Below are 17,616 nucleotides of genomic sequence, written 5' to 3' on the forward strand. Positions count from 1 at the left end.
CTGCTTGGGATCCTCTCTCCCCCTCTCTCTGCCCCTCCCCCGCCCGCGCCCTCTTTCTGTCTCAAAATAAACATTTAAAAATAAATAAAATAAAACTCATTATTTTAAAAAAGGGGAGCACACTTTGGATCCCCTGCTGGATCTATATTAAGCAGAACGTGGGACTGATGCACTCTAGTGCACATGACGTCGAGAACTTTTGGATAGTGTGAACTTTTGGACAGGCTAAGGGGCTCTGGAACTCCGGAGACCTCCGCCTGGGAGGCCCTGGATAGCTCCTGGAGGAGCGACACCTGAAAGTTAAATGCATCAGGGACAAGGGAGAGGAAAATAAGGCCCATTCTGTCCTTGGCGAAGCGGCGACGGGGCGGAGCCAACCCAGGCCCCGCCCACCGCCCGGCTCGACCAGTTGCGGTCGCCTTCCAAGGTGTCTTGGCCTGCGGGGCACTCGTAGTCCCCCGCTCTTCCCAGGTGACGCACATTTGAGCCGCCGTCGCTCGGCGGCGCGGGTTCGAGTCCCGGTCTCGGCGGCCATGGCGGACGCGGAGCCGGAGGCCGAGGACGGCAGCGAGGATGGGGGCGGCGGCGGGGGCGGCCGGGCTCCCCCCGGCCCCGGCGGCAGCGCCTCGCGCGTGGCCCCGCTGGACCCCGAGCAGCTGCGGCGGGTCCTGGAGCAGGTGACGAAGGCGCAGCCGCCGGCCGAGCGGCCGCCGCCGCCGCCCTTCGTCCCGCAGGACGCGGCGCGACGGCTGCGGGACGCGGCGCAGCAGGCCGCCTTGCAGCGGGGCCCCGGCGCCCAGCCCCCGCGCCCGCCGCGCCTGCTGCCGCCCCAGGTGAGGCGCCGGGAGGGACGTGGGGGAAACCGAGGCCCGGAGCGGGGCCGGGCAGCGGCGCGGCAGGAGAGGCGGCGTCCGCCCGCCCGCCCGAGAGCTCCGGGCGGCCCACACTGAGCGGTCACCGCGCCAGCGTCTGCAGCTCCTCCGACGCGCCTGCTGGGCCGCCGTCCCGCTTCCGAGCGCTGCCCGCGGCCTCCGTGCCGCCCGGCCTCTCGCGCGGGCCCGCGTCCGTTCACTCGGCGTCCGTCGAGCGCCCGCTGGGTTCCAGGCGCGGCCTCGCACACCCTCCGTGGAGGGCGAGAGGCAGACTCGGGGAGGGACGCGGCGGGGGCGGGGGACGCTGCTTTAGAGCGAGGAGCCCTCAGGCCTGACGCCGGAGCCGAGGCGTGGACGGATGGAAAGGAACCGGTGGGGAGGGCGGCGACTGCCAACTCGGGGGCTTGGGGCAGAACTAAGCACACAGCAGAGCGGTCTGAGGCGGGACTTGGCACCCTGGGGGGTCGTGCCCGGATTTGTAGCCGGTGCCCGGCACGGCGCCTGCCGCGCGCTGAACGAGGGAGACACGTGAGAGCACTCCGCGTGCGACACCCCGTCATGTGCCCGCGTTACTACCTCCTGGGGCCCGCAGCTCTTGGTTACTAGGGGAGTGGAGACCGGAGCCTGCTCTTCCAAGCCCAGGGGGTCAGGGGGAGCTCCTGCAGCCAGAGGTCCTTCCTGTCGTCTGTAAAGCCACATCCCCTCTCAGAACTGGGGTTGCACGTGACACTAGCGCTTCTCGGCCCAAAGTTGCCAGAGAGATGCCGCTTCCACTAGGAGACACAGAGAGAGGATAGAATCAACAGCCTTCGTTGTTTTTTGTTTGTTTTGGTTTTTTAACCGAGTGATTTTGGCCGCCGGGAGTTGTACCGGGTGTCTCGCCAAAGTTTGAGAAGACAGCTATGAATCTGCCCAGACTCCTTCCTAGAGGTGTGACCTTGAGTAACCCAACCTCTTTGGGCTTTGGTTCCCTTATTGACATTGGATGAGCTTTCTAGCTCTGACTCCCACATAGGCGGAGTCAGAAGGGCCACCGTGGCTGCTGTCAGAAGGGCGACGGTGGCTGCTGTTTGGGTGGCTCAGTCTGTTAAGTGTCCGACTTCCGCTCAGGTCATGATCTCCCGGTCGTTGAGTTCGACAGCCCGGAGCCTGGAGCCTGCTTCAGATTCTGTATCTCCCTCTCTCTCTGCCTGCTCCTCCCCCCAAATAAATAAACATTAAAAAAAGAGAGAGACGGGTGATGGTGGCCGCTGTGTGCAGAGCGTCTACTCCATGCCTGGCACCACAGGGGGCTTACTTCCGGGCAAGCGCACAGAAGTGTTCGTATCAGCACTTTACAGATAAGGAACAAGCTCGGAGAGGCGGGGTGACTTTGCCCAGGGTTCTCCCACTCCAGCACCTGTTGAAGGTGACCCCAGCTCTTTGGGTTTGGTGTGGCAGCTTGAAGAGTCCAAAAGTGACATTGCCCGTCAAATGCAAGCGACCTTAATCAGCATTAAGCAGCACGACCGTATTCTGTGGCTGATCTAATTGGGATGACATAAATTCTGCCTGCACTCACAATAATGTAAGTTTGCTGTCGAGTCAGCCCCAGCTGTGCCACGGGGGCCACCGAGGCAAACCACGTGTGTTCCTTGCACCCGAGGAGGTTATGATCTAACCAATGAGGTAAAACGTGACTCAGGTAACTTCTCATCGAGGTCGGAAAACTAGAGATAAAGGACTGAATGCACTTAGAGAAAAGGAGAACTGATTTTGGGCTGAGGGGATCAGAAATGACTTAGTTGAAGAGATGGAAGTGTGGGTCCCAGTTGAAAATATGGAAGGGGACAGGCAGTGTTGGGGGGAGGGTGGAGTGTGCATTTAGAGGACCCCGGTCTCGTGGTTCTCTGCGGGGAGGGTGGTGTGGATCAGAAGGCACAGACCCAGTGGACGCACTCCCGTGGGTCGGATTTGGGCTCGCATCCCTCCCATGCTCCCCGTTCCTGCACCACAGAAACATTCCCAATTTCTTCCAATACGCTGTGCCATTTTTCGTGCGTCTGTGCATTCACTCATTTTTTCCTTGCACGTCAGACTACCTGTCCACCTGGCCAAAATTCCATTCGGCCTTCTCGGGTCTCTTCTGGGAAGCCAGACCCTCCCCCACCCACCCACCAGGCTGTTCCTGCCTCCTGCCTCTCTTATCGCACCTGCTGCCCCGTGGTGTCATTGTTTCCTGTCTGCATTCCTTAGGGAACCTAGTCTGCCTTCCAGATCGGCAGTGGAGCTTTTCAGAGTACAGATGGCGGGGTGGGAGGTCCTGACTCGGCAGGTCTGCAGGCGACTGAGGCACGGCCGGGGAAACTGCCCTCTTCCTCAGTGAGGCTAGGACTTGGCTAATGTTTTTGTTGTTTTTTTTTTTTTAACTGAAGTATAGTTGACATACAGGATTATATTAGCTTCAGGTGTACAAGGTAGCGATTCCACAAGCCTGGGCGTTATTCAGTGTTTACCACAGTAAGTGCAGTCACCGTCTGGCACCGTACAGTGTGATTACAACGTTATCGACTACACTTCCTATGCTGTGCTCTTCACCTCCATGACTTACTTATTTTATAACTGGACGTTTATACCTCTTAATCCCCTTCACCTATGTCACCCACCCCCTCACCCACACTGGCCTGCTTCTGTGTAGGCATTGGCACACAGAGATACCTTGTAAATTGTAAAAGTTTGCCGAGTGAAATAAACATATACCAAAGTATCGAGCATGATACCCACCTGGTAAACTCGTGGGGAGCCGATTTAAAAATTAGACCAGTTTTGCCACTGAAGTATTCCTAAAACAGTAGGATTTGGGGTGTGTGTGTGTGTGTGTGTGTGTGTGTGTGTGTGTTTAACGGCATTATCTGGTCATATCCTAAGAGCTTAGACATTCTAAGTGGTAGTAAGTGAAACAACTGTGATTATTAAAAGATAGTTGTCATTTGATTCACAGGTGGCCCAGGACTGGCCCTCAGGGGCCTCAGGGCACCAGCTGCGTACCCTTCCTCACCCAGGATATCGGATTGTGTCTGCTGTTTGTGGTACATGTGGAACACACACACACACAGATGTACTCCCGCGTGGTTTCAGTGGGAGTTTTCATTCTGCTTCTTGTGACACTTGTATTGACCCCCCACTTGGTGTGGGGTCGAGTCCAAAGAGGGCCTGTCGGTGGCCCCAAATCAGTGGTTCTCGGCTGGGGACACTTGGCAGTGTCTGGAGACATTTTTGTCTCAAGAGAGGGCGTGCTACCGGCATCTAGTAGGTGGAGGCAGGGACACTGCTCAACATCCTGCAGTCACAGGATGGCCACCACAATAAAGAATTAATGGTCTGAAATGTCACTTGTGCCCAGGTTGGGAAAATCTGCTCTGCATGATGAGGTTCATCTTTCTTAACTCTCTGGAGAAGGATACTGATTTTCTTTTTCTTTCTTTCTTTCTTTCTTTCTTTCTTTCTTTCTTTCTTTCTTTTTCTTTCTTTCTTAATTTTTTAAAATTTTAATTTATTTTTTAGAGAGAGCATGAGTAGGGGAGGGGCAGAGAGAGAGGGAGACACAGAATCTGAAGCAGGCTCCAGGCTCTGAGCTGTCAGCACAGAGTCCGACGTGGGGTTCGAACCCACAATCCATGAGATCATGACCTAAGCCAAAGTTGGATGCTCAACTGCCTAAGCCGCCCAGACTCCCTGATGCTGATCGTTTTTGCAGTGTGAGGCCATGAGCCTTGTGTCTTGCCGCCTCTCCCCCGAGCCCATGACAGGTGTATACCTAACATTGTGTCTGGCACATAGTAACTGCTCAGTAATTATCTGTGGAATATTGTCGAGGGCAGCCCTCCCCTTCGGTGGGTGGTTTGCTCTTGCAGACCGTGCTGCCTTGACCCTCCCAAGACCTACATCTTTGTACCTATGCCAGTGTTTCTTATGGAACCCAAGAAGCAGAATTGCCACGTCAGGAAGTACGTGCACTGAACGCTTTCTTAGATGTTAAAAAGTTGTTGAAGATAGCATCCTGCTCCCAGGTATGTGCCCTGGAGAAACTCACACACGTGAACACAGACACCCGCGAAGGTTCCACGCAGACAACAAGAGCGCAAGGTTAGGGACACTTGCCCGTCAACGGGCGAGTGTTCTCAGACTGCGGAGGAAATGAGAGCTACACACCGCGGTGTGGATGAATTTCACAAGCCGGACAGGAAGTAAGACACCTGAAAACGCTGCACCAGCTTGCAGCAGGTCATGTACGCTTACATGAAGTTTAAAAACACGCCCAAACCGAAGTGCATATTTTGGGGGGTAGCTCCGTAGATAATATAAAAATGCGTGTGAATGACAAATAGCACTCAGGAAGGCACGCAGGCTGGGAGAACAGCACAGAGCTTCACCTCAAAGGGAAGTGCTGCATGTCTTAAGGCAGGTGGTGGGAACCTGTGTTACATTGCTCCTTATGGCTTTTTTGTTTCTAGGATTTCATGAAAAATGGAAAAAGAAAAAAAAAGAGCGTATGTATTGAACTGAATCCAGGTTAGAGTACTAAGAATTCCAAGTAAATACAAATCTACTGTAAAGAAGGATATTTCTTATTAGTTCATGAAATCAATTTAGTAGATTGTGACTACATTTATTTATTTATTTATTTATTTATTTATTTATTAAATGTTTATTTTTGAGAGAGAGAGAGCCCATGAGCAAGCAGAGGAGGGTCAGAGAGAGAGGGAAACACAGAATCTGAACAGACTCCAGGCTCTGAGCTGTCAGCACCGACCCCCATGCAGGGCTCAAACCCATGAACTGCGAGATCATGACCTGAGCTGAAGTAAGATGCCCAACAGACTGAGCCACCCAGGCACCCCTGTGTTTATTTTTTAAATGTTTATTTTTTTTTGGGGGGGGGGTAGACAAAGTATCCAAAGCAGGCTCCGTGCTGTCAGCACAGGGCCCGATAGAGGGCTCAAACTCATGAACCAGGAGGTCATGATCTGAGCCAAAGTCAGACACTTAACTGAGCCACCCAGGCGCCCCTTGACTAGTATTTTTTTAAAAAACAACGTAGGATAGATCCTATCAGAAGGCATTTGTATAGAAATGGTAAGTGGTTTCATGAACTTTTAATTTGTTTATGCAAATGTTTCGACATACACATATGGATGTGAGGTCAAGTGTATCACTAGAAACAGTACAGGTACGTTAAATAGACTCACATACAAGATGGATTTTATAATTTAGAAACACGTGTGATAATACAGTTAAGATGAGAGCAAAATGGTAGAACCATTGATAAGCCTAACGCTTTTCTCTTTCTGTCTTTAAGCAACTGGAAGCCATTTGTGTCAAGGTAATATCTGGAGAAATGACAGACCGGGAAAGGCCGACGCCCCCGCTGGCCACCCTCCAGCCCAGGACAGCCGGGCTGAGCCAGCCACCCAGGGGGGCGCCCGGCGTGCTGGGGCTCCGGGCACAGCCGCGCTTCCCAAGTAACTACCCTCCGATTCGGGTGTTTGTACAGAGGCCACTGCCCGCCCTGCAGCTGGTGGTTCCGCAAGGACCGGGCGCCACGCCGGCCCCTCTGTCAGCTTCTGACCCACCGGCGGTGACATCCGTTTCATCCGGTTCAGCGAATTTCTTTATTTCCAGCTTGCACACAAAACACACAGAGAAGCTAAAAAAATCTTTAAAAGTGAAGACGCGTTCTGGACGGATATCTCGACCGCCCAAGTATAAAGCCAAAGATTATAAGTTCATCAAGACGGAGGACCTGGCTGACGGTCGCTTGTCAGATTCTGACGATTACTCAGAGCTGAGTGTGGAAGATGACGACGACCAGAGGGGAAAGCGGGCGCTGTTTGACCTGTCGAGCTGTTCCCTGAGGCCCAAGACTTTCAAGTGTCAGACGTGTGAGAAGTCCTACATAGGAAAAGGGGGCCTGGCCCGGCATCTTAAACTCAATCCAGGCCACGGCCACCCAGAACCGGAGGTGTCTCTGTCTGAGAAGGCCAACGGGAGCACGATCCGAGGCTGTGCCGAGGGCAGGACGGCTAGCCTACCGTCCCCGGGGCTGCCCACGTCAGCTCTTCTGGGTGAGGAAGGGGCCCAGTCACCACCGTGTGGCCTGCAGGTAATGTTTCTACTGGTGACCGTGTCCTTCTTCCTGCCCATCCCGAAGTGGGGCTTTATGGTATCTGATGGGGGTTCAGGTGAAGGCTCAAGTAGGTCCAAGGTCACGGCAGGGGCTCTGAGACACCCCCCCCCCCCCCCCCCCCCGCCCCCGGCCTGTACCGCCGCCCGACCAGCAAGGCGCCGTGCACCCTCTGTGTGGGGTACTCGCCAGCCTCACTGGGCGTGTTCGATGGGAACATAGCCGCGAATTCTCTAGCTCTGGTCAGCAACGCGAGCCGCAGAGCACTCCGGTCTTGCTGCTGAAGTCACAGCGGGCCCCGAGAAAGGTCTCAGTTGGGAGCGATGGTCCCCGGGGCGCTTCCTGGAGCGTCAGCAGCGACATGCCATCTTCGCGTCTTGCCCCTTTGGAAACTCACAAGCAGACAAGGCAGGTCGAAGCCACTCTGACTTTGCACCACCACGCCACAGTTGAGGGACAGCAGTTTCAGGTTCCTAAACGTGTCGTGTGCCCTCGTGTGCCGCATACGAGCGGTCAGGTATTTACGAAATGCGGACGGATCACTTGAACGAACGGCAGACCTCTGTGGTCACCCTCACCTGCTTCGCTTGAACCTCCCCGCTTCCTTCTCCTTTGACTTGTGTTGGCTTTTATTTGTGTCTGTGCTTCTGGCTAGACGATCGTATTTGCAGTTCCTGAAATGTTAGACAAACCAGCACTGGAACTGACTCGGCTGTCGCTGGGAGTTGGTGATTTTAGTGACTCGGAAGACGTTGTCATCGAGAGCCTGTCTGCTCCGGCCACCTCATTCCCTGCAGCGGGACGGGGGTTCCTGAAGGAGGGGTGAGGCTGGTGGCCGCTTTGGCTTACAGATGGGTTCCTTGGGGCCTGAACAGATCTTGTCTGGGCCCGGCTTATCTGTACTGAGGTCTAGTGGCAGAACCACGGAACAGCCCCGTGTGAGGATTCAAAAGTACTCTGTCCCCTGTAGCGTTAGCCTGAGTACTAGTAACACGGACACTAACAATATACTGTTGATTGCACGCCTCCTTTGGGCGGGAGTGTTGTAAGTCTTCTCCATCCCGTGAGAGCCCCGAAAGTCAGGTGCAAGACACGTGCATGGGGCTCAGAGGATGGTGGGCATCCCGTCGGGGCACACCTAGGACTCTGCCAGGTGGGAACGAGACTGAGGTTGAGGTCTTCTGACTTCAAAGCCCACACTCTAGGCTGCCTTGTTGGGGAAGGTTCTGCACCCCTCGTGGCTGGTAAAACCCCAACTTTTGAGAAACCTCTCTACCTTTTTTTTTTTCTTTTTAATATTTATTTATTTTTGAGAGAAAGAGAGAGAAAGTGTGAGTGGGGAGGGGGAGAGAGAGAGGGAGAGTCGCAAGCAGGCTCCTCACTGTCAGTGCAGATGCTGACTCGGGGCTCAAACTCACGAACTGAGGTCATGACTCGAGCCGAAATCAGACGCCCAACCGACTGAGCCACCCGGGTGCCCCTCTCTCTACTTTCTTAAGTTGAAATGGGACCACGGTGATTTATAGTTCATCATCCAAACCAGGACATTCTGAGAGTGAAAGGGGCACTATTCACAACTCCAGGGGACAACGGGTGTGCGCGGGAGTGTCTCGGGTTGACCAGGCTAACCGGCACGTCCTGCTTCCTTCAGTGATGAAATGCCACCCCACGGCAGAAGCAGCGCGTGGATACCAGAGTCCCCGAGTGCAGGCCTGGCCTCGGGCATGGCGGCTGTCCAGACTGCGTGGGAGGGGTGCCTCCGGCTGCTGCGGTGGGGAGGGACACGCAGGCCTGTGTCTCTCCTGTCCTTTCCCGTGAGCAGACTCACGGCACCTAGGGCCACAGACAGACCTGGCGTTGCTCCTGCAGCTCCACTAGTGAAGATGTAGAGGGAAAATTCCGTAAGAGTTCGGGGGACTGACTTTGTGCCGGCTGCCACGTGAAGTGTGTTCCTTGAATCCATTTAAGCTTCCAGCAGTCCTGGGAGATGCAGGTGCATTGTTCCTGTTTTCAGAGGGGGAGTTGGCACCGAGTGAGGAGGTAGCTGGCGTCAGATCCAAGAGTCTGTCCAAAAGCCGTGCAAATCCACAAGACAGAGAGTAGACTAGCAGCTCCCAGAGCCTGGGGGCAGGGAAGAATGAATGATGCTGACGGGTGCAGGGGGGAGTATGAACATGTTTTGGGATTAGACGGTGGTGATGGCGACACACCCTTGTCAGTGCATGAAAATCTGAACTATAGATGTTCAAAGTATGAATTTCATGGCATTTGAAATATACCTGATAAAAAATAATAAAATTTTTAAAAATCACGCATAAGGTATGAATGACCGAACTTCAGGTTCAGTTTTAAGATGACGGTGGTGTCAGAGAAGTCTCCTGTTTCATTTTGGGCAACATCCAGGGTTATGGCTGGCCAACCCAGACTTACCGGCTGGCTAATACCGGATGTCTCAACAAGGAACTCTGTTGGGAAAGTTTAAGGTGCGTCGATTATAGTTAATGTGTCTTAATAATGCAGAGAAGAAATAATTTCTCAAGTTCTTTGCTTTTGACGTGACACTGTTTAGCTCTAGGATTGTCACTATGGCGTATAAAGTATGATTCTTTCATTTTTGTTTTGGGCGCGTAACGCTCTCTAGAATAGCCAGTCTGTAGAAGTTGAAGACGCCTTGGTGTCTGAACCAGAAGATGGAAATTATTCGGCCTTCGTGGGATCAGAGAGACACCCAGGCCCTAGACGAATCGAGTTCGCAGCCGCCCCTGCAGAGGCCAGCGAGGCCGTCCTTGGGCGAGGCAGAGCCGCTCACCCGCGTGGGCGCTCCGGTGCCTGTGTGGCAGGTGCACAGAGCGCCTCGGCGGCCAGAGCCCGGCTCAAGGAGGTGCGTGGCTCTTAGACCCTGTTCTTGAAACCTGTGTCTTTGGCATGGCGTGTGGCAATCCGCTGGTAGGTTTCTGAGTCAAAAGTAAAACACCCAGAGCAACGAAATAGTTCGCCTGAAACGTAGTTGGACGAAGTGTGTAATAACTTCAGGAACAGTGTTACCTGAAATAATTCTAGGTTTACCGGTTTGGAATAACAAGAGGGCTTTCGGGCTGCCTGCCGTTACACGTTTGGGAATGATTGTAAGCTAGGTTTTCATATAAGCAGTTTAGGAAACAGGCAGTTTCTATTTTTCTGTACAAAATTTTAAGGTACAAAATCATGTTTCAGGTTTTGAACCCTGGAATCTCCATTCCAGTCCCTTGAAAGTAAGCTTAGTGAATTTAAGGGGACTGATTTAGAAAAGTGGGACCCTAAATTCATCCCGATTGTCTTTGGCTCGGCGGTATTTATTTGCCTGGTAACGGCCAGCTGCGTGTCTTAAAGAAGTGAACAGGAGCAAAGAGAGTGCGAGGTAGTGAGTGAGCGAGACAGCTGCTCTCAGAGTGGCCACCAGGGAACCAGGGCCTCCAGAGTCACACACCAGGGGACGAGAGGTTCTCGGTGAGGAAGCTTTCCTAGAAAGCGTCATGAGCTTACATATTCTAGCTGGAAGTTTAAACCCGGTGACTTCGCTTTCCTCTCATTGGGCTTGTCGATTAATCCCGGATGACAGATTTTAGGAGCGGGAGGGAAGGTGGTCCTCGACTCGATTCAGTCATTAACACTTGAAATACCGCCATCTATTGAGCACTTTGTGCGTGGCAGCTCGGCCACGCTCTCCGCCCTGCCCCCAAGCTAAGTTCCAGGTTTACTTCATTTCATTGGTTCCATAATCATTATCTCCACTTAATAGACGACGAACCCGAATGGTTCGTGAGCTCCCTGTGCCTCTTAAGACTTCCTGTCTCTGAGACTGGTCCCTTCCCCGCCCACGTCATTGCCGCCCTGGGTGACCTCCTCCGTCTGGTTTCTCAGGCCATCCTCCCTCGAGGACACCCACGTACTTCCTGTACCTGCTAATTCACTTGGCTCCTGAGCCTCAGCGCTCCCACGGGGCGGCCCGGCCTGTACCTCCCCCGCCCTCCCCTTCCAAGGGGAGCCCCCAAGCTCGCTTCCTGTCTAACTTGCCGGGGGTCTGCCCTGCGCCCAACTGGGAACTCACATTCTTGCTCATTCTTGCTCCTCCCCTAGTCCTGAGGACTGTGCCCTCCCCGCATCCCTCTCCCCACACCCCCCACCCCTGCATTCACCTCGGGGCCTCCTCTTCTTTGGCCTGTCCTTTGGCGGTGGTCTCCCAACCGCAGGCTGCCCCACACTTGTTTGCATTTTCATCTCGGGCACTAGTTAGTGCCCCCGGAGAGCAGGGAACACCGTTCCTTCTCCAGGACCTGGTACCCCCTCTACGCTCAGCCGTCCCAGGGGAGTCAAACTTTGATTCCAGAATTGGTCACAGACTTTGTTAACAGATCGAGTGAGATCGTTAACAAACAGAATGTTAGAGAGTCGCTTAATCACTGCGATTTGGGGGAACTTTAGGTCTTTTATATTCTTCGGCGCCAACTTTTTGGCTGCTGGGGATTATTTTGGGGCTTTTGAAGCTGTTAAATGCTTTCTTCTGGCAGTTTCTCCAGCAGTGTGACCGAGAGGCTCTCGTGGACCTGGTGCTGCCTCAGCTGGCTCAGGTGGTGACCGTGTACGAGTTTCTTCTGATGAAGGTGAGTCTCCCGAGCGTGTCTAGAGGACGCACGGCCGATTTGAAGTTATTTCGAAAGACATCCTTCGCATTTGTTTTAGAACGAGCCGGGCCGTTTGGAATCGTGTCCCTCCTCCAGGACAGAGCTGAGGGGAGCCTGCTGGCCCCACCGGTGCCTACTCGGCCAGGTCTCCCAGAGGCTGCTCGAGGACCCCCTTGCCTGTTTTAACCTCATGTGGGAGGCAAGAAAGTGGTGGCAGCAAAGCAGGGCCGGCCCCCGGCGCCCGTCACCTTCCTCTCGGGCACCTCCTCCCTGGTGAGCCCGCTCTGACTCGGAGAGGTGCCGGCACGGCTCCCGGGAGGAGTGAAGGCCTGGGCCCCTCCTGCCTGCCGGCCCGTCCCCGGGACCTTTCCGTCTCCCCTTCCTGCCCCCCCCCCGCGACCCCTTCTTCGGGGCTTCGGCCCACAGTCCCCCTGCGGCTGTCACCCTGGAGGTGGTCTGCTCTGTGGCCCCGTCCGGGGCCAGGCACGTGTGGGCTGTCATTGGCGAGTGGAGGAGATGACGGGCCGCGGACGGCCTGACAAGCTCGTATCCTTCCTGCCTCCAAGCCCCTGTGTTTGTCATTTCGTTGCCTCTGGTTAAAACATTTCTTGTCACCTTTATCTTCACAAAGGTTGAGACAGGTCATCTAGCAAAACCTTTGTTCCCAGCTGTGTATAAGGAATTTGAAGAGTTGCATAAAAGGGTTAAGAAAATGTGCCAAGATTACCTCAGTGGTTCTGGTCTGTGTTCCCAGGAGCCTCTGGAAATAAGCAACGACAAGGTAACGGTCTCACCTGGGAAGAAAGTTTTGCTTTTAGATTTGCTAAAAGAAGGATATGCGTGTAAAGAGGAGAATGTTGTTATTTTTACTTATTTATTTTTTTAAAGTAATCTCTATGCCCAATGTGGGGCTGGAACTCATGACCCCGAGATCGGGAGTCGCTTGCTCCACTGACTGAGCCAGACAGGCACCCCTGAGGAGGCTGTTTTCAGTAGTGACATCTTCATAGCCAACTGCTTTTCAGCTCTTTTTCCCACCAAGTGACTGTTTTATTTTAGTTTATTTATTTTGAGAGAGAGAGCGCACGTGTGGGAGGGGCAGAGAGAGAGAGAGAGAGAGAATCCCAAGCCAAATGCGGGGCTCGAACTCATGAACCATGACATCATGACCTGAGCTGAAATCAAGAGTCGGAAGCTTAACCAACTGAGGCTGCTGGGCACCCGACATTTCTTTAAAATTTTTTTTAATGTTTATTTATTTTTTGAGAGAGACAGAGTGTGAGTAGGGGAGGAACAGAGAGAGAGGGAGACACAGAATCTGAAGCAGGCTCCAGGCTCTAGGCTCTGAGCTGTCAGTACAAGCCGACACAGAGCTCGAACTCATAAACAGTGAGATCATGACCTGAGCTGAAGTCGGCCACTTAACCGACTGAACCACTCAGGCACCCCCCCTCCCCCAACATTTTTTTAATATAAAAGCAAACGGTGCTTGTTTCAGAAAACTCAGGAATGCGGACGGGCTGACTGAGCCTTGAAAGGTCCAGAACACTCTCACTCAGTGGTGACTGCAGTGCTTACTGAGGGCTGGGGGACGGTGACCATAGATCCTGTCCGTGGCTGTTTAGACACAGTTCTCATTCCCCTGTCATTGTCTCCATCAAGTTGCCTCTGGCTGTACTGGGTCCTGGATAGAAATCTGGTTTGAACTGATGTGGTTTTACTTGTTTTGGATAAAACCCTTTGCTGGGCTTAGCGTGCCCCACGTGGCCACATCATTCAAGGGTCCGTGCTGGCCGGGCCCCCAGGTCTCAGGCCCACCTTGAAATGGAGCACTGAGTGATGCCATGCTTTTAAGTAATGCTTGTTTATTTAAAAACATACTTGTACAATGGTAGCTGGGGCACACTCGTGTCTCAGAGACTGTCTCTAAACTACTGAAAATACTTGTAGGTTTAGAGAAGGAAAATGTGGGGCAGAGGGGGCGGGAACCTGGCGGTGGGCAGTGAAGGTTAAATGGATCATTGTGTTGGGGTCAATCATGGGAGGGGTCTTTCTGGGTCAGGGCAGTCCTTACTGCTGGAGGGGGTAGTTTCGGTTCCCATCAGGGTACGCTTTGCCCTCAGGGTCTGCTGCCTGAGCCAGGGGACCCTGGAAAGGAGAGCCCCACTAGTGCGTCTGAGGGCAGGAAGGGGCAGCCACAGCCCTCTTTCACAACCACAAGGAACACTTGGGCCTGTTGCTTCAACTGCTCTCAAGATTTCATTGACCTGGTCATGGGTCTGCCCGCCTGTTCTTAGGGTTAGCGTCACGCAGACTAGGTTACTTCCGTAGCAAGAAGTCTTGATCCACACTCTGACAGAACGAGGGTTGTTTTGTTTTTGTTCTTTTTTTTTGGGGGGGGGGGTTGGTCATTAGTTTTATACAAATGCAACATTTATTTATTAAAGCTTATGTATTTATTTTGAGAGAGAGAGAGTATGTGCTGGCAGAGGAGGGGCAGAGAGAGGGAGAGAGAGAATCGCAGGTGGGTTCCGTGCTGTCAGTGCAGAGCCCGACGTGAGGCTCGAACCCACCAACTGTGAGCTCGGGACCTGAGCCGAAATCAAGAGTCGGATGCATAACCGACTGAGCCATCCAGGTGCCCCAAGAGTCACGTGTTTTTTAAACTGTGAGCTCGGCAGGTGTGGGTGTCCTCCCGTCACAAGGCAGACTGGACACACACGGCTGCTGTGCACGCCTGTCAGGACCCACACTCGCAGGCAGTTCAGGCCGAGCCACAGCCTCCTAGGGGCACAGACCGTGGCTTAGCTTGCAAGGGGACACAGACAGGCTGGGAGGCACTGAACTCAAGGGGCTGTCTGTCTTCTGCTCAGACCTTGATCTGCTGCCCTTCCTTCCCTGCCTCCTCCCCTCCTGCTCCGTGGTCCCTTCCTGTGTTCACGTGTAAACAGTGACAGCTGTCGCTTCACAGAATGCCCCCAGGGCAGCTGCAGCCCCCTCACAGGACCAGGAAGATTCCGGGAACACAGAAGCCGGGGCCCAACATGACCCTCAGACTCCCAGACCCTCACCCTGTCCACTGCCTGCAAGAGGAGATATTGTTCTGGAATGGGTGGGATTGTTTTCTGCCAGTTCCAGTGGAAGTCAAAAACAGGAGAACAGGAGGCGAGCAGTCACTCTGGTGTCCGATGCCGTCTGACTGCCGACGACACTGAGGACAGCGTAGTGAATTAAAAAAGAAAAACCCCTTTGGTGTCTGCTCTGCACCGTTCTAACACAGAACCTTCTGGTTCTGATAGGACCCGTTTTCTCCCCAGCTGTTCCACGGAACTTCTCACGTGTCTTTGTTTCTCCCGTCGTTCGGGCGGCCCCTCTCGGACGCGCCTCGGCCCTGCCATTACTGCCGACGTGCTGCTGAGCGCAGCTCCTCTCTGTCGCCCTCCCTCCTCAGGTGGCCGAGTCTTTAGGAATCACAGAATTCCTGAGGAGGCGGGAAGCGCACACAGAGTGCGTCCCAGCGCAGCGCACCAGCGGGGACACGGGCCGGGACCCCCGGGCCGAGCTGGAGGAGGCCGGCCAGCAGAAGCGGGGAAACGAGGTGGGTGCCGTCGAAGCGGGTGCGGTGCCGAGTTTCGGCGCTTTGACTGCAGCCCACGGCGCTGTCCTCCGGGGAGGAGCGGTGCGAGCCTGCCCGCTCCCTCCTAGGCTTAGCTCCCCGGGTGTCCTCTTTGCAGACCGCGGACGGGGCGCCGGCCTGGGTGAAGAAGACCAGAAGAGACCCTCCGCCCCAGGACACCACTGACGGCGGAGCCCCAGCCGCCAACCAGGGTAAAGCGCCTCCCAGGCCTGCTTCTCACTCCCGGGTGCCCCTGTGGCCGGATTGAAGAGAACCTGGTTTCTCTCAAGTCTTATCCCCACCTCCCGGGGTCCTGTGGTTCTCTCTCGTTCCCTATAACTCTCGAGGTCTGTGAGGCTCTCTCGAATCCCTTATTGAAATGAAGAGCCCATGTCTGGGGCCTGGCTGTCAGTGCCGGCTGAGGTTTAACCCTGGAAACAAGCCGCCCTCTGGTTTTTATTCTGTTCGAACCAGAACCTCTCAACCAGACCCTGAGCCTACAGCGCACTGAGAATGGTTCTGCTGCTTCCTAAAACTGCCCGATACCCTGCTTGACCCTCAAGTCTCCAATGGAAAGAGGCATTCTGCTCTTTAGAACTTACGACTGAATTCTGCTGCAGGGGAGGGCAGCTTTATTCAGGGAGAGCAGTGGAAACCCGGGCCCCTGTTGGCCACACGGCTCCCCTCACCTGACTAATCAGTATCGCCTCTGAACTTCATCCCCACTTGGAAGCTGCCAGTCCCGAGTAGCAAGGAGAGTTTACGTGTCCACGCGTTCTGCCAGGAAGTTACTCTGGACCTGCTGGTCTTGGACAGCGAGCGCAGTGAGCAGGCCATGTCACGGCACATGGACGCTTACCTGTTTTTCTTGAACTGTTTAGGTCCTGCCCTTCCAGCGAGCAGGAACGCCCCTCGCCGTCCAGAAGGAAGCCACATGGCGCCGGTGTCTGGTCGCGCAGGCCGGCAGCTGCAGGCATTTGCTGACCCCGAGGCCAAGAGCGGGTGTGGGGCTCCTGCTCTCTCGTGCGAGAACGTCAGTGGGCTGAGTGTGTGTCCTCAGTCAGGAGAGCCCGGGACGCAGACACAGGGGCGCGTGCCAGCCCTCCCTGGAGAGAATGCTCAGGAACGCTCCGCAGACTGGAACGGAACTGGGAACAGCCCGGGCAGCGGGGATCTCTGCAGGACCCTGATGTTCCCTGGAGGGGTGGCATCCCTGCCGCCTTCCGGGCCTGGAGACCTTGAGAGGCATGGTTCCCTCTGGAAAGGCCCACGGTCTGGCCCCAGCGACGTCCTGTTTCCAGAGGCTGCCGGCCCTCTGCTGGAGAGGGTTTTGTCTGTGGACGTGGGGCCAGCTGACTGCATCCCCAGGACCGTGCCCGAGCCGGGGCCTCAGCCGGCCCAGGCCGGGTCGCCGCCCACCGATGGCGGTCAGGGAAGCCACGCAGGGGGTGTGGACCACTTCCCCGCCGGGCCCGAGGCGCACGCTGACCAGAGAGAACTGGAGAGCATTGTTGCTGCTGGAGAAGCCGTGGCTTTTGAAATCACCAACGGGTGCCATGAATTTTTGTCTCAGGGACGGGAACAGATATTTATTCAGACTTCCGACGGCTTGATCTTGTCCCATCCGGGTTCCGTGGTGTCCGGGGAGGAAGATGTTGTCATAGTGGCCGGTATGGAGGGGCCCGCCCTGCAGACGGCCCCCCCGGAAGGGGTCCCTCTAGAAACCACAGAGGCAGAGCCCTCACAGTGAAGCAGAGCCGGACCTCAGTCCTGGACGTGTGTGTGTTTTATCCAAAGAAGGTCTATGTGAAGTAATGTGTATTTTTCTACTGTGAATACAGACACAAACGGACATCTTATTTATAAAGAATAACGTCTTTTTACTTGACCGTCTGTCTACCTTCTCCTGTATCTTACTTGCCTTCGTGCTGATGGCAGAGCGGTCCCCTGACGCAGCCAGCCTTAGAGACGACCCACAGTTAGCACCACGACACTGTTACTTGCCACCTTGCTCCCCCAGAACCATGTCCCCTTCTCTCCTGGGTGATGTGCTGCTTTCCCGCCACATCTGCGTTTATTAAAGAACTAAGTTCGCCATCCTGCCCCCACCCCCGGGAAGTAGGAAAGAAAATCGTTTCTGCTTGTACTTAATGCATGAGGGGCCCACCGCAGGGGGCAGCTGAGGTCAGAGCCCCAGTCCTCTGGGGTCTCGCTCACAAAGTCACCTGTTAAGGTCTCTTCTCTTTTGAATGTTTTCCTTGGCTTCGTTAGGCGGAGCGAAAAAGGAAGGTGATTTGTCCACCT

At 54.6% G+C, this 17,616-nt stretch overlaps 1 protein-coding gene across 4 annotated transcripts; it reads left to right on the forward strand.

The window, feature by feature from the left end:
- Positions 1-508: 508 nt before the first annotated feature.
- On the forward strand, positions 509-17,171 carry ZNF839 (zinc finger protein 839). 4 transcript variants are annotated; one of them, XM_042990610.1, is made up of 9 exons: positions 812-833; positions 5,366-5,401; positions 6,211-7,014; positions 9,677-9,916; positions 11,583-11,675; positions 12,328-12,477; positions 15,148-15,294; positions 15,431-15,524; positions 16,194-17,171. In XM_042990610.1, exons 2-9 carry the CDS (start codon positions 5,372-5,374, stop codon positions 17,060-17,062), a joined length of 2,427 nt encoding a protein of 808 aa, XP_042846544.1. In that variant the 5' UTR covers positions 812-833; positions 5,366-5,371; the 3' UTR covers positions 17,063-17,171. The 4 variants fall into 4 exon arrangements, with proteins under 4 accessions (XP_042846543.1, XP_042846544.1, XP_042846545.1 ...); XM_042990609.1 differs by lacking the exon at positions 5,366-5,401 and having other exon boundaries at positions 509-833; XM_042990611.1 differs by lacking the exons at positions 812-833; positions 5,366-5,401 and adding an exon at positions 1,172-1,802.
- The last annotated feature ends 445 nt before the right edge of the window (positions 17,172-17,616 follow it).

Source organism: Panthera tigris, chromosome B3 (assembly GCF_018350195.1).
Source record: "Panthera tigris isolate Pti1 chromosome B3, P.tigris_Pti1_mat1.1, whole genome shotgun sequence".
Taxonomy (NCBI): Eukaryota; Metazoa; Chordata; class Mammalia; order Carnivora; family Felidae; genus Panthera; species Panthera tigris.

Excerpts from the sequence above, each read along its gene's own strand:
- ZNF839 (XM_042990609.1), top strand. The coding sequence starts at position 534 with ATGGCGGACGCGGAGCCGGAGGCCGAGGACGGCAGCGAGGATGGGGGC. Across the intron at positions 9,917-11,582 it reads CCAGAGCCCGGCTCAAGGAG|TTTCTCCAGCAGTGTGACCG; the intron begins GTGCGTGGCTCT and ends TTCTTCTGGCAG. Across the intron at positions 15,295-15,430 it reads AGCAGAAGCGGGGAAACGAG|ACCGCGGACGGGGCGCCGGC; the intron begins GTGGGTGCCGTC and ends TCCTCTTTGCAG.